General features: G+C 39.7%; 1 protein-coding gene across 2 annotated transcripts in view; it reads left to right on the forward strand.

Annotated features, from left to right (window-relative positions):
* Nucleotides 1-4,243: 4,243 nt before the first annotated feature.
* DYNC2LI1 (dynein cytoplasmic 2 light intermediate chain 1) overlaps nt 4,244-26,252 on the forward strand; it is a 61,354-nt gene continuing 39,345 nt past the window's right edge. For both annotated transcript variants that reach the window (XM_025354643.1, XM_025354645.1), the window contains exons 1-5: nt 4,244-4,341; nt 6,931-7,048; nt 13,616-13,650; nt 23,371-23,440; nt 25,824-25,912. In XM_025354643.1, the coding sequence (XP_025210428.1) occupies nt 4,334-4,341; nt 6,931-7,048; nt 13,616-13,650; nt 23,371-23,440; nt 25,824-25,912 (320 nt within the window). In that variant the 5' untranslated portion in view covers nt 4,244-4,333. The remainder of the gene's footprint in view (nt 4,342-6,930; nt 7,049-13,615; nt 13,651-23,370; nt 23,441-25,823; nt 25,913-26,252) is intronic.

A 26,252-nucleotide genomic window follows, 5' to 3' on the forward strand; every position in this document is an offset into this window, starting at 1 on the left:
GAGGAAGAGAAGTGACAAGCAGGAAGAAGTGGACAGAGCAGTTTCCCTGCTGCCCACCTGATTTATGCAGAAATGACATCTCCTCTCACATTTCCCCCCAATCTCTTTTCCCTAAAAGAAGAAAGGGATGGCCGGGCATGGTGGCTCATGCCTGTAATCCCAGCACTTTGGGAGGCCGAGGCGGGTGGATCACAAGGTCAGGATCTGGTCAAAAAAAAAAAAAAGAAAATGATGTTGGCAAAGCACAGGAGTATCTGAGATTACAGGCACCTGCCACCACGCCCCCCTAATTTTTTTTTTTTTTTTTTTTTCTTTTTTTTTGAGACAGAATCTTTCTCTGACGCCCAGGCTGGAGTGCAGTGGCGCCATCTCGGCTCACTGTAAGCTCCACCTCCCGGGTTCACCCCATTCTCCTGCCTCAGCCTCCCAAGTAGCTGGGACTACAGGCTCCCGCCACCTTGTCCCGCTAATTTTTTGTAGTTTTAGTAGAGATGGGGTTTCACCATGTTGGTCAGGCTGGTCTCCTGACTTCAGATGATCTGCCTACCTTGGCCTCCCAAAGTGCTGGGATTACAGGCATGAGCCACCGTGCCCGGCCTGCCAACATCATTTTCTAATAAACAGAGTAGGGGTGGGAGAGGAAGGGCATCTCTTTCTGAACGTGCTGCTAGGTTATATTGTGGTTTTATGAAAATCAAATTACTCTTCTTTAACAGTGGCAGTGGCAAGAGAAGGCTAATTCCCTCTCTCACTATGTGGCTCTAATGAATTCCCAGGAGTTCCTAGGAACTGAATATTGGGTAATACCAGAGGAAATGGCTTAGATGTTATTCTTGAGTTTCTAGAAAATGCTATCAAACTCCAATAAGAGTTGCCTTTTATGAGAGAAAAGTTAACAGAAAGTGTAACCTTAGAAAAGCTTGTGGAGAGTTCTTAGGTTTTGGATCATGTACAGATTATAAGATGTTCCCCTCAGGGATAGGGTATCATCAACACCGCTTTCATGTTCTGACTATTCTACCGAAACTTCTTCACATGAGGTTGTCACTGACCACTTAACTGCCAAGTCCAGCAGACCCCAAATGGTCCAACTATCTGCTGGGTGATATCTCAAACTCACCATGTCCTCTAAACCTGCTTCTCCTGCTCTGTGCCCCTCAAAATTGGTTAAGAGGATCACCAGTTCATCAATCAAGAAAGAAACATTGACTTTTCTCCCTCTTACCAACGTCTTATTCTCTACTGCCTAGTAATTGTATTAGATAGAACTCTTTTTGCTGTAAATTCCAAAATTCAACTTGAACCAGCTTAGACAAAAATGAGAAGTTGTATTACAAGGATATTAGGATGTCTCATATAATCAAAGAGTAAGCTGAACAACCAAGCCATAAGAAAGGTGAGGACACAGGTAAGCCTTAGGGACAACTAGAACCATGAGACATATGCCAGCGCTTTCTCTTCATATTGATGTGTGTCTGCTACTGTGTGCTCACTAACTACAAAATAATTAATTTAGCACAAAATATGCTAATTTCCTCTAGAGGTGGAGTGACTTGCTTTTCCCAATTCTAGTTTGAAAAATTTCAGGGAAGGACTGGGATTAACCCAGCTCATGTTAGGTGTTTACTCTGAACCACCCCAAACGTACTCATCATTAGGAGAATGCTTAAGTAAATTATGAAAAATCTATGTAGTAAAATATTCTGCAACAATCAAAGTTATGTTTATGATGCATTTTAAAAATTTGATATGGTGCATTTTTAAAATTTGATATGGGGAAATACATGTTAAAATCAGGATGTTAATTAACTTTACAATTAATCTCAACTTTGTAAGGAAAAAGACTAGAATGAAACATATCAAATGTATTTCCAAAATACCTAACAATGATTACTTCCGGCTTATGCTTATTTTACCCTCTTAATTTTCTGTGCATACCTTTTTTCCCCTACAATTAGCTTATATAACTTTGAAAACAAGGGAAAAAAAATTCAAACTCTGCCTGTCACTTTCCTAGCTATTGTTAATAGCCTCCACATGGTCTTTAGATGCCAAAATATCCTTCACGCAGCTGCAAAAAATTACCTCATGAAACTCATGTCTAATCATGGCACACTCCTATTTTTCAACCCTATTTGGTTTCTCATAACCAACACAGTAAAGTTTAGACTACAGTATCCTTCACAGTAGCCCCATCTACCTGCCCAGTTTGCTTTTCCACTGTAGCTCCACCACGTACTTTATATGATCTCACCCCAAACTATTCAGTTTCCCAGATACATCCTGCACACGCCTTTACCCTTCTGCACTGTTGCTCATTCCAACCAGAAAGGAGCATAAAATGGTCTCCTTCTCCTTCCATTCTTACCTTAAGAACAATCTTCACCTACCCAGGAAGGTCACTTTCTTTGCCCGAGTATGAAGGCCTCAAGAGGAATGAGGGAAGAAAGGGGAACTCACCTGCTCAGTCAGACCAACTGAATCAACCCTGAATCAGTGCTGCTGATCAGGGCCCAGCCAGATCACCTTCACTTTCCTTGTTACCAAGCTCCCTCCTTCAAACACCTCTCCCAGTTATTCAAACAAGTGTAATTTTGAAGTGCTAGTACTGAGTACTGTGCCCAGTACATAGCAAGCACTTGGCAAAAATGTTAGCTGTCGTTATTGCTATCAATATCAACAGGGCTTCCTAACTAGCATGCAAAAGTATTCTGAAGTTCTAGAACCCAAATCATTACAATTCATTACAATCTGTCCCATATCAGTTTGTGAGCTTAAAGGCTGGCTTAGCACCAGGCTATAGCTGCTGATTCAATGACAGATGTATAAGCCTCCTTTGAAAAAATCATCCTTTCTTCGGTGAGCTCTACTCCCATTAATTCCCTTCCTATGTGCAACTTAGTGTTCTTTGTATCTCCAAAATATACCTAGATGTTGGGAAGATTTTGTTCCTAATGACTCTATCTGAAATAAACACCCTTTTATCAATGATCAGCCTGGTTTCCAGGAATGTGTTCCTTGTGTTTCTTTGTTCAAAGTTACTGACCAGCAGCTTATCACACAATAATAACAAGCATTAAGCAGTTACAATGTGTCAGACACACACGTAAGTTATGTTTTACCTATATTTATCTCATTTAAGATTCACAATCTTTCCCACTTTACAGGATCAGAAATTCAGTGATTTACCTGATGTGGCAATGTGGCAACTTAGCCAGCGTGGCTGAGTCGGAACTTGAACCTAGGTCTATCTCACTCCAAAGCCCATGTGCTTGAACACCACACCATAGAAATCAAGCTGAATAGCAGAGGATTGGAGGGAGGGTATCTCCTTCAAATATTCAGGGTGTCTTAGGCTAGAAAGCGTAGGTCTACTCAGCATTCAACACAGACCAAATACTATCAGTGCCATGAATATTTCACCATTTCCTTCAGGCATAATTAGTCACTTGCCCTAATGCAATTTTTGTACCGCTATACAATAGCTTAGATCACTCGCTTCCTTGGGTGCTTATAATTAGCAGAGTATGTCTTTCTTAAAGGTAGCGATCTTTTCTTACTCATCTCTTTATTCCTTATTCTGTGTAGCATAGGGCCTTGCATATTCAGTGATTGTTATTTATTTCAATGTTCGTTATTTATTTGGACACTCCTGGAGATCTATATAGAGACCACAAAGTTCCAAAAGAAAATAATCTACATTCATAAAGTAAACGAAGTATGTAGGAGATGCACTTGCTTCATTAATTTTTAATAAATACACAATGTGCTATTGAATAAAACTTGAAACAACTAAGCATCTAGAAAGTTGGAAAATATTAAAATTACAGGCTTTATTTTAAATTTTAAAGTGCGAATGTTCCTTGCTTCTAGTAAATTACTAGAAAACAGCTCAAGAGATTGTTACTCCTCTATTCCTAAATCATGGCGATTGGGAAGAAAAAGGTGAAAGATGAGAGAGAGCAAAAACCCCTGGCATATAGTTGATACTCAGTAAAAAAATTTTAAAATAAAAGAACATTTCCAGCCCAGAAACAATTGCTTTTAGATCCCAGGCTTGTGACCCCTTATCATCTCGTTCTGGGAGGTAACAAGGGGTTACTAACTTGGGATCTAAAAGCAGTCCTAAGGCTTGAGCCTGAGAATGAGATGGAACAGGACTCCTGAGAACTACATTTCCCATGATGCCCCTCTCCCCCACGCAACCGCGGCCGCGACGTAGCTCCCATGGCAACCCAGAAGGCCTCACTCACAGACTCCTTGCGTAGCTCGCCGCCTGATTCTAGGCCGGTCTCTCCTCCGAGCCCGTGACGTTTGCGGCAGCCCGGCCACGATGCCCAGGTATTCCCTGAACTCGGCTTGCGAGGGAAGGCTGCTGAGAGTATTCCTGGCGAGAGAAGCCCAGGCGGGACCAGCTGTTGGAAGACTGAGGGGGTGGCCTGCTTGCCACCCGGGTCTGCGTGGTCGGGGACCTAGGAACCAGCCTTGAGCATAAAGATTCTGCCGCAAACAGGAAAGAAAGTTCCCTAGGTAGAAAAGTAAGAGATTTGGAAAGATCAGCAACTCCACCCGTTCAATGATTGAATAAAAGTTTCTTGCAGGCCAGAGACTACTTCCGGAGCAGGACATTCGGAGATGAGCTAGACCGCAAGGGCCTCCCCTCCGTTGCGGGGCTTCGCAGTAATAAGCAAGGGGAAACTTGGAAGGCATTGTGGAAAGTATAACATCACATTGAAGGGGGGAAACGGGAGAGGGTTTGTAAATTATATTCTAGCTCTTCAATTCTATGATATTCATTTTAATTACCTGTTCTCAAGATATTCCTAAACCTTCTCTCAGCAATTTATAAGCACGTCAGGGAGAGGGGTCAGGGAGTGCATCACAGAGCAGGATAAATCTTTTTCTCTCCTTGGGATAGTGTGGAAAATTGTCAGCTTTCCATCACGGGATAATTGGTTACAGTTATAAAGCTATGGTTATACTTAGGATTTCCGCAGGTGACATGGCTGACTGCAGCACCTCCGTCTCTCCTGTCTGCTGGGTATTTGGAAAGCAGATCCTCACGTTTTGAAAGAATGTTGTGTAAATGAAGAGCAAACAGGCCCAAACTGAATTCTGAAGGCTCACCTGTGAAATAAATGCATGAATTTTAGTGCAAACATTTAAGGACTCCTGTTTTGACCCTTTTTCTTTATTACTGGTTCTTGAATAGTAATAATTACAAGCCCTCAATAATTTTTGTAATTGTATAGGCCATGCCCTAAACAAATACATATTTTAACAATTATGACAATCTTATAAAACTGGTATTCTTATTTATTGGCATTTTAGCGATAGAGAAACAATTGAGCTTGGGGAATAGTACAGAGGATTGCATATATTAGGTTCTCAATAAATATTTCTTTAATTAATAAAGGAATGAAGGACTTAAAGAGGTTAGGTAATTTTCCCAAGTTCACATACATAGGAAGTAGCAGAATCAGGCTAGGACCCATCAGGTCTTGCCCATGGTTAGTTTTTAGTTTTAATATTCCATTTTCACTTAGGCTTTAATATATATATGATTTTATTGTGTAAAGTTATATATCTGTGTAAAGAAATGAATGAAAGGATGGTTTTCAAAATGTTTGTGGTTTTAGGGGTTTTTTTTCCTTTACAGTTTTTTTTTTTTTTTTTTGAGACACGGTCTTGCTGTGTCACCCAGGCTGGAGTGCAGTGATGTGATCATGCTCGCTGCAGCCTCGACCTCCGGGTCTCAGGCAGTCCTCCTGCCTCAGCGTCCCTAGTAGCTGGGACCACGAGTGTCTGTCGCCACACCCAGCTAATTTCTTTTCTTTTTTTTTTTTGAGACAGAGTCTTTCTCTGTTGCCCAGGCTGGAGTGCAGTGGCACGATCTTGGCTCACTACAACATCCACCTCCCGGGTTCAAGTGATTCTCATGCCTCAGCCTCCTGAGTAGCTGGAATTACAGGCACCCGCCACCATACCTGGCTAATTTTTTTTTTTTTTTTTTTTTTTTTTGTATTTTTAGTAGAGATGGGGTTTTACCATGTTGGCCAGGCTGGTCTTGAACTCCTGACCTCAAGTGATCCACCCACCTTGGCCTCCTAAAGTGCTGGATTACAGCTGTGAACCACCGCTCCCAGCCGCAGTCAATTTTTTTTTTGTTTTCTTTTGTTTTCTTTTTTTATACTTTAAGTTCTAGGGTGCATGTGCACAACATGCAAGTTTGTTACATATATATACGTGTGCCATGTTGGTTTGCTGCACCCATTAATTAATCATTTACATTAGGTATTTCTCCTAATGCTATCTGTCCCCCATGCTAATTATTATTATTATTATTATTATTATTATTATTATTATTTGTAGAGATGGGGTCTCCCTATATTGCCTGGGCTGATCTCAAGTGATCCTCCTGCCTCAGCCTCCCATATACTTTTATATTAAAAAAAAAAAGATTTTTTACCCCAAAACATAATTTAAAAAACAAAAAAGAAATGTTTCAGGGAGAAAAGATTATTTGATACACTGGTTTTGTACTTTTCTCATCTTCCTAGGTGACTTAAATGTTTGTGGTTTTCAAGTTGTATGTTCCCAAAAGTCTTTGTACTTCCATGTGTGTCTGAGAAGCTAACATACACAGCTATGAACCTTAGGGGAAGCCCCAAATAAGACAGCCTCAAATCCTGGCGATAAAGGCTCTGCTTATCAGTTTCAGCATTTTTCAAAGAACTAGTTCAAAGCAACAAAAGAAAAACAAAATCATAGCATGACTAATCCTCAGATGTTTTACCAGATTATTGTTCCTCAGAAAATAATGTTCATTTATTTCATAAATTATACTGAAATAAAATTTCTCTGAGCTTGAAATAAATATTTGAAAGAATTCTTTTTCCCTCAGTTTTGTTTTTTCTGCCTCTCATGTAGTGAAACTCTCTGGGAAATTGCAAAAGCTGAAGTGGAAAAAAGAGGAATCAATGGAAGTGAAGGTGATGGAGCTGAAATTGGAGAAAAATCTGTTTTCTTCATTGGCAGTAAAAATGGGGTAATGCTTTCTTTTTTTCAATTATTGTGATGATTTAACAACCATTGGTAAAACATCTTTTAATACTTTGATTAAAATGTAGATACTTCAACCAGATGACCAATCTGGTTTAGCATGAATTAGAAAGTGCTTGTTATTAATCTAGGAAAAACTATAATAGTAAACAAAATTTTAGAAAAATATATTTAAACTATTTTTTATTTCATGATTTGAAAATATTCAGATCTTCTACCATAATTGACTATAAAAGCTTGGATTCATTTAAATATCTAAGTCAGTCTCTAAATCAGTAAGTCAGTATCTTAATAATTTTATATTTTAGATTGTTACTTTTAGAAATCTCATTAAAGGAATAATTGAACTATGTCAGTGATATTTGTTACAGGGTTATTAATTATTTTGAAAAATGTGGGGAAAATATGGCAGCATTTCCATTGGCCTCTGATTGGTAGGAAGAGACCCTCCCCACTTGCTATAAGTCTCTGTTTTCCTTCGCCAAGCGTACAGAAGGGCTTGCAAGTGGCCCCACAGAGCAGGAACGTATGCATCATATCTTCATGCAACTTTGCCTGGCCCACAAAGTTCCTGCCAGGAAGGCAAAATGGCTGGTGACACAAAAAGGTCAAGACTTGCCAGATGCAAGATGCTGAAATTCATGTAGTGCCCTAGCTCATTTCTGTGTGGGTTTCAAATTCCTGTTCATTTTCTGCGCTACATGCTTCCACTTAAGCGCATTGACAAATACGAAACTTTCAGAAACTAAACTCTGTATCAGCAAGGTTACATGTTCACTGGGTAACATCAGTTCCCAGGCAGCCTGAGCACCCATCTTGTCTCCAGATGAGTCCCAGAAGGCCCTCCCTGCACAACTGGACACCCTCCATTGGGGGGTTTTATATACGACGTTAAGATCACATTTATTGGGAGAAATACTTACACAACCATGAAAAAGGTTTTAGTGATATAAGAATATAATCTGAACTGAAAAAGCAGGACATAAATGTCATACATGATATGATCCCAATTATACAAATATGTAAATAAAAAATTCTAATAAAAGTTAGAAATATGGATAGTAAAATTTTAATCACTTAATGTTTTTATTTTGTTTTTAATTTCTTTATTTTCCAGAGTTTTCATATTGGCCCACTTTTTAAAATTCCAACTTAATTCTTTAAAATAAAATTATCATAGAGCATTTCTATTTTAAAATTTTAATCCAACTATATAAGTATATAGTACATAACACATATTATTTCTTTTTTTTGAGACAGGGTCTTGCTCTGGTTGCCCAGGCTGGAGTGCAGTGGCGCGATCTCGGTGCACTGCAGCTTTGACTTCCCTGGCTCAGGTGATTTTCCTTCAAACAACTGGGATTACAGGCATGCGCCACCATGCCCGGCTAATTTTTCATATTTTTAATAGAGATGGGGTTTCACTACGTTGCCCAGGCTGATCTCGAACTCCTGGACTCAAGCAATCCGCCCATCTCAGCCTCCCAGAGTGCTGGGATTACAGGTGTGAGCCACCGTGCCCAGCTACGTGTTATTCCATGAGTTTACTATTACGATGTGTGTGATTTTCATATTAGGCGTAGTATTAACAGTTTCCTACATTTTATCTTACTCTGCCATGTAGATACATACATGGATTTAAATAAATGAGTAAATAACTAGTACTAGTCTTATGGTACAAATAAATTTCTATTACAGAAAACATTCTGTACACAGAATATTAGATAGAATGGCTTCTACTAATGGTACTGGTTACTGACTCCAGCATACAAATGTTCACATACAAAATACCACTACTAGTATCCTCTTAGCGCTCTCTGTAACAGTTATCCTTAACTCCTTTGTAGTCATGATACCCTGTTTTTGTCTTGTTTTGTTTGTTTTTTTGTTACTTGTGAAACCACCCCTTTTTCTTGATGGCAATATGCGGCATATACAAGCTGTTTTTCATTTTTAGTAACAAAAGTAATTTTGTGTCTGATGATTTGGGAACTCCCTTAAGATACCTAAAACTTTTGAGGATATTGTTCTTTAAAAAGTTTGTGATTCTGCTGAGTGTGGTAGCTAATGGTTGTAATCCCAGGACTTTTGGGAGGCTGAGGCAGATGGATTGCTTGAGCCCAGGAGTTCGAGACCAACCTGGGCAACATGGCAAAACCCAGTGTCTACAGAAATAAAAATAAAAAAATTAGCCAGGTGTGGTGGCGCTCACCTGTATGTAGTCCCAGCTACTCGGAAGGCTGAGGCAAGAGGATCACTTGAGCCCAGGAGGTCAAGGCTGCAGTGAGCCACTCTGATTGTGCCACTGCACTCTAGCCTGAGCAACAGAGGGAGACCTTGTTTCAAAAAAGAAAGAAAAAAGTATCTGATTCTGCTTCATGGAGAACGTTATTTTGGAAGATAAAGAGAAGCAATTAATGCTTCTGTTGTTCAATTAATAGTAATCACCCTTTACCAAAGAAGCCAGCTGTCCTGCTGCCTTATCTTTACTCCTTCCAACCAGCTGTTTGTCCATTTGGTTGACATTGAACGAACATCTTTTATATCTAAGCATCCTGCTAGACACTGTGGAAACAGGAATGAAAGGCATTCTCTACTGGGAAGGAACTTGTGTATCAGGACTTGTACACCAACAATGACAATACCATGAGACAAATGCTACGGTGGAAAACAGAGAGGGCACTTTACTCACCCCAGAAAGTTGGGAGACTAGGAAATTCTCCTGAAGAGAGTGGTGGCTAAAGCTTGAAGGGTGAGAAGTAAGGAAAGAGAAGTAATTCAGGTGAAGAGTGTGGAGTATTCTAAGATGATCAAGAAAAATGTATGAAACAGATATTCCAACAAATGGGAGAGAGATCATACTAGAGGAATGTAACAGCATTGCCAGTCATTGTTGACTGCCATTTTCATGATGGGTGTTAGTTTGATACTAGTCTGCCCAGCGTACATGGATTTTCTCCACCATCACTCACTTGCATGGGTGCAGGCATGGAGGAGGAAGGTGATTACCTGGGGCTGTCTTTGCTGGCTGGGTACAATGCAAAGTGAGGGAGCTCAGGGGATGGCTGATAATTACCAGAGATGGTTGTGATGGTAAACTATGGGCTCTGAGATGGAAAAGGAGAAAAGCGAAGGTAGGAAGAGGCTGATGGAGTAGGAGCGACTGTTGGTTGGGGGAAGAGGGGTATCAATGGACATTTGAAACCTTTCACTAAGGCCAAGGAATTATTACTGTGGGGATTCCTGAAGTAGTGGTTAGAGAATGTGGTGTTTGTATATGTGATTTTGGAAGCAGTGCAGTTTCCAGTGAAACTGGAAAGCTTCAAGATGTAACCTTGGAAGTGACTGTGGCAGAAATAGAGTGAGGGAAAAGGCCTCCATTGGGAGGCAAATGCACTGAGAGGTCCGGATGTCAGGTGGATTGCCAAGACCCATGTGGGTGTGAAGAAGATTCATGACAGTAGCTGAGAAGGCAAGGGAGATTGTGAGCCAGAAGAGATGACAGCAACCCTGGTGGTAAACTGATAGGAGCCTCTGAGGTTTTTGCAAGAGGAAGGAGGTAGAGTAGTTGTTTGTAGGTGGCACTGGGGAACAAGGAGGACCCTAAAGTATGTAAGGTTGTGAGAATAAATAGCCTCGTTTAACAAGGCTGCAGAGGAAGGGGTCCAAGGTAAGTCATATTTTAGTTAAGGCCAACAGGTGGAGAGAATATTCTGAAAAGGCTGAGATATCAGGGAGTTTGCCAGTCATGGAGTTGAAATCATAGAGTGGAAGGATTTTAGAGGAAGGGAGGACAGAAGGGGATTATTGGGCAAGATTAAGGGATGTGTAGAGAGTTAGGAAATTCAGAGTTTCAGGGATAATGGGTCAGTGGAGAGGGCTGGACATCTGGGGTGATTGAGACAATGGGAGGGAAGATGGGATTCATTTTGATGGTCTCTAAGCGAACTTGTACTAGGTCATTGTTTCTTGAATTAGGAAACCTACAAGACTATGGCGACATTCTCAGGGGACTACAGTGTACTAATGAGTTTTTAAATCTTGGGTTGTAATTTTGATGATAATCTTAAACTTGATTTCAGTTCCCAGATTAGTTTATGTTAATTTGGAATTGTTACCATATAGTACTATACATTTATATGAAATTATAATAAAGGTGATTTAAGGCCAGGCATGGTGGCTCAAGCCTATAATCCCAGCACCTTGGGAGGCCAAGGTGTTCAAGACCAGCCTGGTCAACATAGTGAAACCCCGTCTCTGCTAAAAATATAAAAAATTAGCTGCACATGGTGGTGCATACTGGTAATCCCAACTACTCCGGAGGCTAAGGCATGAGTATCACTTGAACCCAGAGGGGGAGGTTGCAGTAAGCCAATATGGCGCCACTGCACTCCAGCCTAAGCAACAGAGGGAGACTCTGTCTCAAAAAAAAAAAAAAAAAAAAAGAGGGAGGAGTGATTTAAATCAGTACTAGTGTACCATGAAAATTTGAGGAAATTGGCTAGATATTATTTAAAATTCCTTCCAATTCTTATTCTACTTTCTTGTAGAGTACATTACTTTTTAGGTAATGTAGCCCTTATTAATTTAAAACTTTTACAGCATACTACATATGATACAAGTATAGGAAAATTAGAAAATCTTGATTTTCTTCTTTTTTTTTGGTTTTGAGATAGAGTCTTGCTCTGTTGCCCAGACTCAAGTGCAGTGGTGTGATCTCAGCTCACTGCAAGCTTCGCCTCCCGGGTTCACGCCATTCTCCTGCCTCAGTCTCCAGAGTAGCTGGGACTACAGGTGCCCACCATCACACCCAGCTAACTTTTTTGTATTTTAAGTAGAGATGGGTTTCACCATGTTAGCCAGGATCTCCTGACCTCGTGATCCACCCATCTTGGCCTTCCAAAGTGTTGGGATTACAGGCGTGAGCCACCACGCCTGGCAGAAAATCCTGATTTTCTTAAAAACATTAATTACCTGCAAATCCATCAGCTAGAAATAATCATTATTAACATAGTGATGTCCCTCTACATTTATTTGTGTGTTTCTTTCTCTCTCTCTCTGTGTGTGTGTGTGTGTGTGTGTGTGTGTGTGTACTTCAAGGAAGCAGGAAAAGTATTTTTTAATTGAAAACAGAGTCATGCTGATCTATTATGAATGTCTTACTATGTCAGTAAGTATATTTCTACATTGTCATTCCTAATAGCTGTATATTATTCTATTATATGGATTACCATAATTAATTTAGCCAGTCCCCTAACTGGGGACATGTAGGTTGTTTTTAGTTTTTCAGTTTGATGTAACACTAGCCAATAAACATCCGTCAATAATAGCATTTTTATATTGTACAATTCCAGTTATTTTTTAATATATCTCATTACAAAAAAATTTATTCAATTTGATCATATTCCAGATATAATGTGGAATAATTATCTTTTTTGTCAAAAACTATGGGTTTTTTAGTAAAAACAAAAACACATATAATAAGTGTTCTGTGTTTTTGGCAATCCAGAGTTTTCCAAATTATTTTCTTGGGTGGAGCTCTCCCTGCTGTTTCTCTTTTATCTGTTTCCTTGCAAGGGGTATTTTGTTTAAAAAAAAAAAAAAAGGGTTTTACTGTTTTTAAAAAATGATATAAACCACTGAGCTAGTCCCTGGCTAAGCTGTGAAGTTAAGTTGCATGACTAGTGGTAGGAATTAGGCCAGAACCTGTATTTCCTTACTCCTAAAAAGAAACTTGGGACCGGGCGTGGTCGCTCACGCCTGTAATCCCAGCACTTTGGGAGGCTGAGGTTGGCAGATCAGATGAGGCCAGGAGTTCAAGACCAGCCTGGCCACCATGGCAAAACCCTGTCTCTACTAAAAATACAAAAATTACCCAGGCATGGTGGCGTGCACCTGTAACCCCAGCTACTCGAGAGTGTGAGGCACGAGAATCACTGGAGCCCAGGAGGCAGAGGTTGCAGTGAGCCAAGATCATGCCACTGCACTCCAGCCTCGGCAACAGAGTGAGACTCTTGTCTCAAAAATAAAATAAAATAAAATAAAAATAAACAGAACTTGTAATAAGTACATCCTCTGGACTTAAATTACTCTAATGCAGTATCTGAATTGCTTACTTTGAACATATTTACAATGTATCCTTTATTTGTATGTTACCTTTTTCTTTATTTCCACTTCAACAATTGGAATTAAAACATTTTGAAAGACACTAAATATCAGCTTAACCAGTAATTAACATTGATGAGTAGAGAAAAAATTTAAGACAGTTGCCAAGTTGACCACTTAAGTGAGGTATGATTTGCTAGTGTTTGTCATCTGTGGGACTTTATAATTATAATAATAGCAGTGTAGTTACACTGTGATGGAAAGTTGACAGTTAACTTTTTCCACTTATCAAACTTCAGAACAATTCTGAAAGTTTCTAGTTTTTAGTTTCCAGGTAATTTATCATTCAATTGATTAAAAATCTATTTTGGGTCACAATTATGAACAATAATACAATTTTTACATATGAATGACATTAACACAGTATTCCTTCTTCTTTAATTTCCAGGGAAAGACTACTATTATTCTAAGGTGTCTTGACAGGTAAGTGTCATGTTAACCTCTAAACTACGGTTATGCTTATTCTAGTTGTACAGGGCAAGTTAGATCTAAAAGACATAAGGAAGGGGAACGATTTTAAGACCCAAATAAAATATTTAATTCTTAGCAAATCCTTAATATAACCTTTAAGAGTGCCTTTAAAGATAAAACTAACAATAAGCCAAAAATTATTTGAGGGGGGGCGGAGCAAGATGGCCGAATAGGAACAGCTCCAGTCTCCAACTCCCAGCGCCAGCGACACAGAAGACCGGTGATTTCTGCATTTTCAACTGAGGTACTGGGTTCATCTCACTGGGGAGTGCCGGACCATCGGTGCTGGTCAGCTGCTGCAGCCCGACCAGCGAGAGCTGAAGCAGGGCGAGGCATTGCCTCACCTGGGAAGCGCAAGGGGGAAGGGAATCCCTTTTCCTAGCCAGGGGAACTGAGACACACAACACCTGGAAAATCGGGTAACTCCCACCCCAATATTGCGCTTTAAGCAAACAGGCACACCAGGAGATCATATCCCACACCTGGCCGGGAGGGTCCCACGCCCACGGAGCCTCCCTCATTGTTAGCACAGCAGTCTGTGATCTACCGGCAAGGCAGCAGCGAGGCTGGGGGAGGGGCGCCCGCCATTGCTGAGGCTTAAGTAGGTAAACAAAGCTGCTGGGAAGCTCCAACTGGGTGGAGCTCACAGCAGCTCAAGGAAACCTGCCTGTCTCTGTAGACTCCACCTCTGGGGACAGGGCACAGCTACACAACAACAACAACAACAACAAAAAAGCAGCAGAAACCTCTGCAGACGCAAACGACTCTGTCTGACAGCTTTGAAGAGAGCAGTGGATCTCCCAACACGGAGGTTGAGATCTGAGAAGGGACAGACTGCCTGCTCAAGTGGGTCCCTGACCCCTGAGTAGCCTAACTGGGAGACATCCCCCACTAGGGGCAGTCTGACACCCCACACCTCACAGGGTGGAGTACACCCCTGAGAGGAAGCCTCCAAAGCAAGAATCAGACAGGTACACTCGCTGTTCAGCAATATTCTATCTTCTGCAGCCTCTGCTGCTGACACCCAGGCAAACAGGGTCTGGAGTGGACCTCAAGCAATCTCCAACAGACCTACAGCTGAGGGTCCTGACTGTTAGAAGGAAAACTATCAAACAGGAAGGACACCTACACCAAAACCCCATCAGTACATCACCATCATCAAAGACCAGAGGCAGATAAAACCACAAAGATGGGGAAAAAGCAGGGCAGAAAAGCTGGAAATTCAAAAAACAAGAGCGCATCTCCCCCGGCAAAGGAGCGCAGCTCATCGCCAGCAACGGATCAAAGCTGGACGGAGAATGACTTTGACGAGATGAGAGAAGAAGGCTTCAGTCCATCAAATTTCTCAGAGCTAAAGGAGGAATTACGTACCCAGCGCAAAGAAACTAAAAATCTTGAAAAAAAAGTGGAAGAATTGACGGCTAGAGTAATTAATGCAGAGAAGGTCATAAACGAAATGAAAGAGATGAAAACCATGACACGAGAAATACGTGACAAATGCACAAGCTTCAGTAACCGACTCGATCAACTGGAAGAAAGAGTATCAGCGATTGAGGATCAAATGAATGAAATGAAGCGAGAAGAGAAACCAAAAGAAAAAAGAAGAAAAAGAAATGAACAAAGCCTGCAAGAAGTATGGGATTATGTAAAAAGACCAAATCTATGTCTGATTGGGGTGCCTAAAAGTGAGGGGGAAAATGGAACCAAGTTGGAAAACACTCTTCAGGATATCATCCAGGAGAACTTCCCCAACCTAGTAGGGCAGGCCAACATTCAAATCCAGGAAATACAGAGAACGCCACAAAGATACTCCTCGAGAAGAGCAACTCCAAGACACATAATTGCCAGATTCACCAAAGTTGAAATGAAGGAAAAAATCTTAAGGGCAGCCAGAGAGAAAGGTCGGGTTACCCACAAAGGGAAGCCCATCAGACTCACAGCAGATCTCTCGGCAGAAACTCTCCAAGCCAGAAGAGAGTGGGGGCCAATATTCAACATTCTTAAAGAAAAGAATTTTAAACCCAGAATTTCATATCCAGCCAAACTAAGTTTCATAAGTGAAGGAGAAATAAAATCCTTTACAGATAAGCAAATGCTTAGAGATTTTGTCACCACTAGGCCTGCCTTACAAGAGACCCTGAAGGAAGCACTCAACATGGAAAGGAACAACCGGTACCAGCCATTGCAAAAACATGCCAAAATGTAAAGACCATCGAGGCTAGGAAGAAACTGCATCAACTAACGAGCAAAATAACCAGTTAATATCATAATGGCAGGATCAAGTTCACACATAACAATCTTAACCTTAAATGTAAATGGACTAAATGCTCCAATGAAAAGACACAGACTGGCAAACTGGATAAAGAGTCAAGACCCATCAGTCTGCTGTATTCAGGAGACCCATCTCACACGCAGAGACATACATAGGCTCAAAATAAAGGGATGGAGGAAGATTTACCAAGCAAATGGAGAACAAAAAAAAGCAGGGGTTGCAATCCTAGTCTCTGATAAAACAGACTTTAAACCATCAAAGATCAAAAGAGACAAAGAAGGCCATTACATAATGGTAAAGGGATCAATTCAACAGGAAGAGCTAACTATCCTAAATATATATGCACCCAATACAGGAGCACCCAGATTCATAAAGCAAGTCCTTAGAGACTTACAAAGAGACTTAGAGTCCCATACAATAATAATGGGAGACTTCAACACTCCACTGTCAACATTAGACAGATCAACAAGACAGAAAGTTAACAAGGATATCCAGGAATTGAACTCATCTCTGCAGCAAGCAGACCTAATAGACATCTATAGAACTCTCCACCCCAAATCAACAGAATATACATTCTTCTCAGCACCACATCATACTTACTCCAAAATTGACCATATAATTGGAAGTAAAGCACTCCTCAGCAAATGTACAAGAACAGAAATTATAACAAACTGTCTCTCAGACCACAGTGCAATCAAACTAGAACTCAGGACTAAGAAACTCAATCAAAACCGCTCAACTACATGGAAACTGAACAACCTGCTCCTGAATGACTACTGGGTACATAACGAAATGAAGGCAGAAATAAAGATGTTCTTTGAAACCAATGAGAACAAAGATACAACATACCAGAATCTCTGGGACACATTTAAAGCAGTGTGTAGAGGGAAATTTATAGCACTAAATGCCCACAAGAGAAAGCAGGAAAGATCAAAAATTGACACTCTAACATCGCAATTAAAAGAACTCGAGAAGCAAGAGCAAACACATTCGAAAGCTAGCAGAAGGCAAGAAATAACTAAGATCAGAGCAGAACTGAAGGAGATAGAGACACAAAAAACCCTCCAAAAAATCAATGAATCCAGGAGTTGGTTTTTTGAAAAGATCAACAAAATTGACAGACCACTAGCAAGACTAATAAAGAAGAAAAGAGAGAAGAATCAAATCGACGCAATTAAAAATGATAAAGGGGATATCACCACCGACCCCACAGAAATACAAACTACCATCAGAGAATACTATAAACACCTCTACGCAAATAAACTGGAAAACCTAGAAGAAATGGATAATTTCCTGGACACTTACACTCTTCCAAGACTAAACCAGGAAGAAGTTGAATCCCTGAATAGACCAATAGTAGGCTCTGAAATTGAGGCAATAATTAATAGCCTACCAACCAAAAAAAGTCCAGGACCAGATGGATTCACAGCTGAATTCTACCAGAGGTATAAGGAGGAGTTGGTACCATTCCTTCTGAAACTATTCCAATCAATAGAAAAAGAGGGAATCCTCCCTAACTCATTTTATGAGGCCAACATCATCCTGATACCAAAGCCTGGCAGAGACACAACAAAAAAAGAGAATTTTAGACCAATATCCCTGATGAACATCGATGCAAAAATCCTCAATAAAATACTGGCAAACCGGATTCAACAACACATCAAAAAGCTTATCCACCATGATCAAGTGGGCTTCATCCCTGGGATGCAAGGCTGGTTCAACATTCGCAAATCAATAAACATAATCCAGCATATAAACAGAACCAAAGACAAGAACCACATGATTATCTCAATAGATGCAGAAAAGGCTTTTGACAAAATTCAACAGCCCTTCATGCTAAAAACGCTCAATAAATTCGGTATTGATGGAACGTACCTCAAAATAATAAGAGCTATTTATGACAAACCCACAGCCAATATCATACTGAATGGGCAAAAACTGGAAAAATTCCCTTTGAAAACTGGCACAAGACAGGGCTGCCCTCTCTCACCACTCCTATTCAACATAGTGTTGGAAGTTCTGGCTAGGGCAATTAGGCAAGAGAAAGAAATCAGGGGTATTCAGTTAGGAAAAGAAGAAGTCAAATTGTCCCTGTTTGCAGATGACATGATTGTATATTTAGAAAACCCCGTTGTCTCAGCCCAAAATCTCCTTAAGCTGATAAGCAACTTCAGCAAAGTCTCAGGATACAAAATTAATGTGCAAAAATCACAAGCATTCTTATACACCAATAACAGACAAACACAGAGCCAAATCATGAATGAACTTCCATTCACAATTGCTTCAAAGAGAATAAAATACCTAGGAATCCAACTTACAAGGGATGTAAAGGACCTCTTCAAGGAGAACTACAAACCACTGCTCAGTGAAATAAAAGAGGACACAAACAAATGGAAGAACATACCATGCTCATGGATAGGAAGAATCAATATCGTGAAAATGGCCATACTGCCCAAGGTAATTTATAGATTCAATGCCATCCCCATCAAGCTACCAATGAGTTTCTTCACAGAATTGGAAAAAACTGCTTTAAAGTTCATATGGAACCAAAAAAGAGCCCGCATCTCCAAGACAATCCTAAGTCAAAAGAACAAAGCTGGAGGCATCACGCTACCTGACTTCAAACTATACTACAAGGCTACAGTAACCAAAACAGCATGGTACTGGTACCAAAACAGAGATATAGACCAATGGAACAGAACAGAGTCCTCAGAAATAATACCACACATCTACAGCCATCTGATCTTTGACAAACCTGAGAAAAACAAGAAATGGGGAAAGGATTCCCTATTTAATAAATGGTGCTGGGAAAATTGGCTAGCCATAAGTAGAAAGCTGAAACTGGATCCTTTCCTTACTCCTTATACGAAAATTAATTCAAGATGGATTAGAGACTTAAATGTTAGACCTAATACCATAAAAATCCTAGAGGAAAACCTAGGTAGTACCATTCAGGACATAGGCATGGGCAAAGACTTCATGTCTAAAACACCAAAAGCAACGGCAGCAAAAGCTAAAATTGACAAATGGGATCTAATTAAACTAAAGAGCTTCTGCACAGCAAAAGAAACTACCATCAGAGTGAACAGGCAACCTACAGAATGGGAGAAAACTTTTGCAATCTACTCATCTGACAAAGGGCTAATATCCAGAACCTACAAAGAACTCAAACAAATTTACAAGAAAAAAACAAACAACCCCATCAAAAAGTGGGCAAAGGATATGAACAGACATTTCTCAAAAGAAGACATTCATACAGCCAACAGACATATGAAAAAATGCTCATCATCACTGGCCATCAGAGAAATGCAAATCAAAACCACAATGAGATACCATCTCACACCAGTTAGAATGGCGATCATTAAAAAGTCAGGAAACAACAGGTGCTGGAGAGGATGTGGAGAAATAGGAACACTTTTACACTGTTGGTGGGATTGTAAACTAGTTCAACCATTATGGAAAACAGTATGGCGATTCCTCAAGGATCTAGAACTAGATGTACCATATGACCCAGCCATCCCATTACTGGGGATATACCCAGAGGATTATAAATTATGCTGCTATAAAGACACATGCACACGTATGTTTATTGCAGCACTATTCACAATAGCAAAGACTTGGAATCAACCCAAATGTCCATCAGTGACAGATTGGATTAAGAAAATGTGGCACATATACACCATGGAATACTATGCAGCCATAAAAAAGGATGAGTTTGCGTCCTTTGTAGGGACATGGATGCAGCTGGAAACCATCATTCTTAGCAAACTATCACAAGAACAGAAAACCAAACACCGCATGTTCTCACTCATAGGTGGGAACTGAACAATGAGATCACTTGGACTCAGGAAGGGGAACATCACACACCAGGGCCTATCATGGGGAGGGGGGACGGGGGAGGGATTGCATTGGGAGTTATACCTGATGTAAATGACAAGTTGATGGGTGCAGCAGACCAACATGGCACAAGTATACATATGTAACAAACCTGCACGTTTTGCACATGTACCCTACAACTTAAAGTATAATAATAATAAATAAATTTAAAAAAAAAATTATTTGAGACTAATACTGGATTTCCCTATTTGAGGGAGAAATGCTACTGTAATGACCCAGCCTATAATAGTATTTACCCTCTTTTTGGCTATGCTACTCTGGTATTTAAATTATTTTTATTCTACCTAATCTACAGTTATTTGAACATTCATTGTAAGCTTTAGTTGCTCAGGGGTACATTTTTGAAGCATAGTGTTGGTCCTCAAACTGGATATTTTATCATTTCTTTTATATATTTGCTAACGTATGCTGTAGAAGCAGGCCATCAGATTAAGATTTAGGATTATGATTGGTAGATGTTGCAGGAAGCTCATGAGGAAAGCCTTCAATCATTTTTGGAAGATATTTCTCTGTTCCCTTCATTTGAATACATATATCTTATAACTTCTCCAAAAATCATCAAAAGAGATGGAATTTGGTGTTAAGGTCGCATTAAAGAAACATCACTCATTTGAAAAATATTATTAAAGGATACAAATAATAAATTCCTGCTTTGGTGTAATTCCTTTCACCAACAATATTGTTTCTCGGAGGAACTATCAACAGTAACACCTGTTTTATCTTTCCATCTCCAGGAATCATGGGTCTTTTTAGACCACATTTAGATGTTTCCTGTCATAAACAGATCATCTAATACAACACCAGCTTAGGATAAAATACTACAAAATAGTACATTGAGTTGAAAAGTATTAATTTCTTTCTTTTTTTTTTTTTTTTTTTGAGACGGAGTTTCGCTCTTGTTGCCCAGGCTGGAGTGCAATGGTGCCATCTCGGCTCACCGCGACGTCTGCCTCCTGGGTTCAAGTGATTTTCCTGCCTCAGCCTCTCGAGTAGCTGGGATTACAGGCATGTGCCACCACACCCAGCTAATTTTATATTTTTAGTAGAGACAGGGTTTATCCATGTTAGTCAGGCTGGTCTTGAACTCACAACCTCAGGTGATCCACCTGCCTCGGCCTCCCAAAGTACTGGGATTACAGGCGTGAGCCACCACGCCCAGCCCTGAAAAGTATTAATTTCAATTCCTCAGTAGTCTACTTAGGAAAAGGTTAATTTTCTAAACTATAGGTTAAATATCAGATCTTATAAATTTTGTCTTAAAAGTAGCATTTTGCTTGATAAAATTTCTATCTTTCAGAAAATATAACCAAACATTACTCTCTATATAATGTATTCAAAAGATATATGCAGGGGTGATATTCAAAATATTTAATAAACATAATTATGTAAGTCACAAATTTAAAAATCATTTCTCTTTCTTCTCCAATCTGAGGATAGATATGGGGTCGGGCGCAGTGGCTCATGCCTGTAATCCTAGCACTTTGGGAGGGCAAGGCAAGCAGATCTCTTGAACTCAGGAGTTCAAGACCAGCCTGGCCAACATAGTGAGAACTCGTCTGTACCGAAAGATACAAAAATTAGCTGGGCGTGGTGGTGCACACCTGTAGTCTCAGCTCCTCAGGAAGCTGAGGTGGGAGGATTACTTGAGCCTGAGAGGTTGAGGCTGCAGTGAGCTGTGATCACGCCACTGCATTCTAGCCTGCATGACAGAGTGAGACCCTGTCTCAATAAAATAAAATAAGAAAGTAAAATAAAGATATGTACCAATATAATTTGGCCTTAAAAAGGAAGGAAATTCTGTCACATGCTACAACTTGGATGAAGCTTGAAGGCATTATGCTAAGTGAAATAAGCCAGAAACAGAAAAAACAAATATTGGGCTGGGTGTGGTGGCTAACACCTGTAATCCCAGCATTCTGAGAGGCCAAGGCGGGCAGATCACTTGAGGTCAGGAGTTCGAGATCAGCCTGACCAACGTAGTGAAACCTCATCTCTATTAAAAATAAAAAAATTAGGCAAGCATGGTGGTGGGCCCCTGTAATCCCAGCTCCTTGGGAGACTGAGGCACGGGAATCACTTGAACCTGGGAGGGGGAGGTTGCAGTGAGCCAAGATCGTGCCACTGCAAAAAAAAAAAACAAAACAAAAATACATATGTGTGTGTGTGTATATATATATATAGTATGATTCCACTTATATATCTAGAATAATCAAACTCATAGAAACAAAAAGAATGGTGGTTACCAAGAACTGGGGGAAGGGAAAACGAGAAGTTGTTTAATGGGTATGGAGTTTCAGTTTTGTGAGATGGAAAAGTTCTTAATATTACTGAATTGTACACTTAAAAATAGGTAAGATAAATTTTATTTTATGTGTTCTTTACCATAATAAAAAGTTAAATATATATATACACCATAAAACTGCTTACCAGCAATATAAGCTATAGTATAAATAATTCAACAAATTGTTTTAATATTTTCCTAATCATTACTGATTTTAAGGACTTGTTGATATAATTTATTAACTATCACTATCTAAATGATGCCTATTTTTGAGCTGTGATTTAAGATAAAGAACTGCTAGAGAACTGCATTAAAGTCTTGCATTGTTTTTGTTTTCTTGAGACAGGGTCTTTCTCTGTCACCCAGGCTGGAGTGCAGTGGCATGATCTTGGCTTATTGCAGCCTCAACCTCCCAGGCTCAAGTGATTCTCTCACCTCAGCCTCCTGAGTAGTTGGGACTACAGGCATGTACTACACTTTTTTGTAGAGACAGAGTTTTGCCATGTTGCCCAGGCTAGTCTTGAACTTGTGGACTAAAGCAATTTACCTGCCTCAGCCTTCCAAAGTGCTAGGGTTACAGGCATGAGCCACCATGCCTGGCCAAGTCTTGCATTGATGTTGTAATGTGACAGTCATTAGATTCCTAGCTCCTCACATCATGGCTGAATATAAACCCAGTGTCACTTTGGGAGGCCAAGCGGATGGATCATGAGGTCAGGAGATCGAGGGCATCCTAGCTAACATAGTGAAACCCCATCTCTACTAAAAATACAAAAAAGCAGGAGAATGACGTGCACCTGGGAGGCAGAGCTTGCAGTGAGCCGAGATCACGCCCCTGCACTCCAGCCTGGGCGACAAAGCGAGACTCCGTCTCAAAAAAAAAAAAAACAAAAAACCCAGTGTCAGTACTTCCTGCATGGCCTGGATGTGGAGATCTTGTGCCCAGCATGGCCATCCACACTGCTAGCCTCAACTCATTCTCTACGTGCCCCAGCAGTGCCTTTAGGGGCTACCACATTATGCATGCGCCGTTAAAATCCACTAAGATGGTGTTTTGCAGGTTTATTTCTTTTGTATATATAATTTATCTCAATGCTATTATACAAGGTAACTTCTCTACTAATAAAGTTTTTAAGAGGAAGGAAAAATGAATCAGGTAAGATGGTAGCATAAGAAACTAATACCACCTACAATGATGATACTATCTGCCTTTATTTTACAGAGATGAGCCACCAAAACCAACCTTAGCTTTGGAATATACATATGGAAGAAGAGCAAAAGGGCACAACACAGTAAGTGTCTTTTAAAGTGACATTGCTGTGCCCATAGATGGGAAAGTAATACTGCTAACTTTGTTTTACATTTTCCATCTTATCTGTAATCAATAAACATATCCAGTTGTACACTTCATAGCTGTCTGCCATTAAACTTGAAATGCACTGTGGCAGATAGAAGCCAACCCAAACTGTGAAAAGATTTTAGCCTTCTCATGTATTATGTCTTAAAATGCTATAATAAGATACCTTTTTAACTTTATTGTACAGTTCATGAGAATAGTGTTGTGAGTTACTTTCGGTCTCTCAAAAATCTGCTAAAATATAGGTTTGACCTGTGGAATATTTATGAAACTATACTGTTTAAAATCTAAATTACTAGCACTTAAAAATGCATCTTGAAGTTGATAGTACCAGTTGAGATCGTATGCCCTACTTGATTATAATCCTATTTTCACTTGTTTTAATGTCTCTTTAGAGGAACATTATAAACTCTTCAGGATAGAAGGAGGGTTTATAGTATATGTTGGCGGGGGGAGGGGTGGGGAATTCCTAAATAGAATATTTTTGGAGTTGTCACCTGAAAAGAGGTCATTTCTTAAATAAAGTTAAGTGTGTAGAAGGACAATCTAGAATGGAGCATCCCGCTACTCCCCTAACAAAGGCACATTTTTATACACTGACTTAGTCCAAATGTTTGCTCATTAGTAGACAGTATATAAGGAGATAAAACTTCCTATCGTTGCTTCCAGGATTCACCAACGAAAGTGGGTTATTAAAACTGAAATTTAAAGAAAAAAACATAATATATGGAGGTACAGGAGAACTTCATTTTTGTGACTCACTTGAATTTTGACACGAGTAATAAGCCTAGAAATGTAATTATGCTTTTCATTGGAAACTTGGAGACAGCTCTCATAAGCTTAACCATTGAGAAGAGCTCTAAAAACTTCCCTTTATCAAATTGTGAATTGAGGGAGATTTTCCAGTGAATAATTATTTTCCCCACAAAAATTAATGATTCAGATATGAACAGCCAAACAATTGTAGAGATTGCAAAATGAAATTTTGTCAAAAATCCAAAATAATATATATTCATCTAAAACTTATTTTATTGACATTCTGTCTCTTCCAGGTTCATGGGAGTAGATACATAAAAACTTGTGTGATTTTTTTTTTCCTAAACTTTGTACTGTCAAGTGGGATATTTCCATATTCATTCTGGAAGCATCATATCTTTCTCAGATTTAATTCCCTAAGAGTCCTAAATAGAAATATTTTGTCAGCTCCTCACACAATTTCAGTGACCTGAAGGGTCTTCAGTGTCAGGACAGAAGCAGAAATGCCATTAGCCAACAATCTAGGAACGTCTTATGGAATAGATGGTCCTATTTCTTTTCTTTTCTTTTTCTTTCTGAGACAAGGTCTCACTCTGTCACCCAGGCTGGAGTACAGTGGCAGGATCATAGCTCATGGCAGCCTCAAACTCCTGGGCTCAAAGAATCCTCCCGCATTAACCTCCCAAGTAAACTGTCCCCACAAATTCACTACAAGCATGCACCACCACACTCAGCTAATTTAAAAAGATTGTTTACAGTGATGGAGTCTCACTGTGTTGGCCAGACTGACCTTGAACTCCTGGCTTCAAGTGATCCTCCAGCCTTGGTCTCCCAAAGTGTTGGGGTTTACAGGTGTGAACCACTGCACCCAACCCTAGATGATCTTATTTCTGAACTTCTTGGCTGCCTAGCCCTGTCAGTTTCCTATTATTTTGAGGGTCCTATAAAAAAGAGAAGCTATTGTTTGATCTCTTGTTCCCCCACCTACCATGTATTATTGTCAGTGGTAGCCTGTCAGATTCTCCACAGGAATCAGGAACAAATCGTCTGCTTATACTTTTGCTCAAGTAATCTTGATCCGCAGCCAGGACTGCCATTTGTTCGTCCCTTTTCTTTATGCCTTACGTGTGTCTAATTCATTCTGCGAGCTTCTGTCTTCCTAAACAGGAATGTTTTCCTATTCACCTGTTTTATTTCTGTCTAGAATTATAAATGTTTTCCAAAAAATAATACCAAATTTGCTCAATGGGTTAATTTTTATCTAAAATCTGTGTAAGTGTATGCCACATATGTTATTTACAAGATTGACACACTGTTTATTGTATTACTAGAATTAAGGCATTTGTGTACACATATAGACAATTCTGAATATTTCATCATTTTTCTTTAAAAATAGGTGCTTTGGTGCATTTTGAGGGATGGAATAAAGGAAAAAATTTTGACTGCCAAGAAAGGGTTGATTAAAGACTACAATATTTTATATGTATAATTATTACTGGCAAGTGCTAATGACATGTAAGAAGTACTTAAAATTCAAAAAATCAAAAATTTTTGTTTTTCAGCCAAAAGATATTGCTCACTTTTGGGAACTGGGTGGAGGAACCTCTTTATTGGACTTAATCAGCGTACCCATCACAAGTGACACCTTACGGTAAGTGAGCCAGCTCCAGGAAAAGCTGTAAGTACACAGGAGTGTCCCTAGGAGAAATATGAGTTGGCTTTTCTCAGTCAGAATTTTGGGGCACAGTTTTATGTTGCTGACGGCTTATGCCCACTTCCTTTCTAAATGCCTAAATTGTAATGCTTTCAAAGAAGTTTTAAAAGAACCAAGATTTTGGCCTGTGCTGAACTGAGATAGCTGACATTCCTCCTAGTAACATATTTTCCAAGCTGAAAACAGACAAAAAAAAAAAAAATACATCAAATTACACTTGGGCAATGAATTCATTTTGTAAAAATAAATTTGAAAAGCTTAATTCTTTTCATTATCC

Source organism: Theropithecus gelada, chromosome 13 (assembly GCF_003255815.1).
Source record: "Theropithecus gelada isolate Dixy chromosome 13, Tgel_1.0, whole genome shotgun sequence".
Classification (NCBI taxonomy): Eukaryota; Metazoa; Chordata; class Mammalia; order Primates; family Cercopithecidae; genus Theropithecus; species Theropithecus gelada.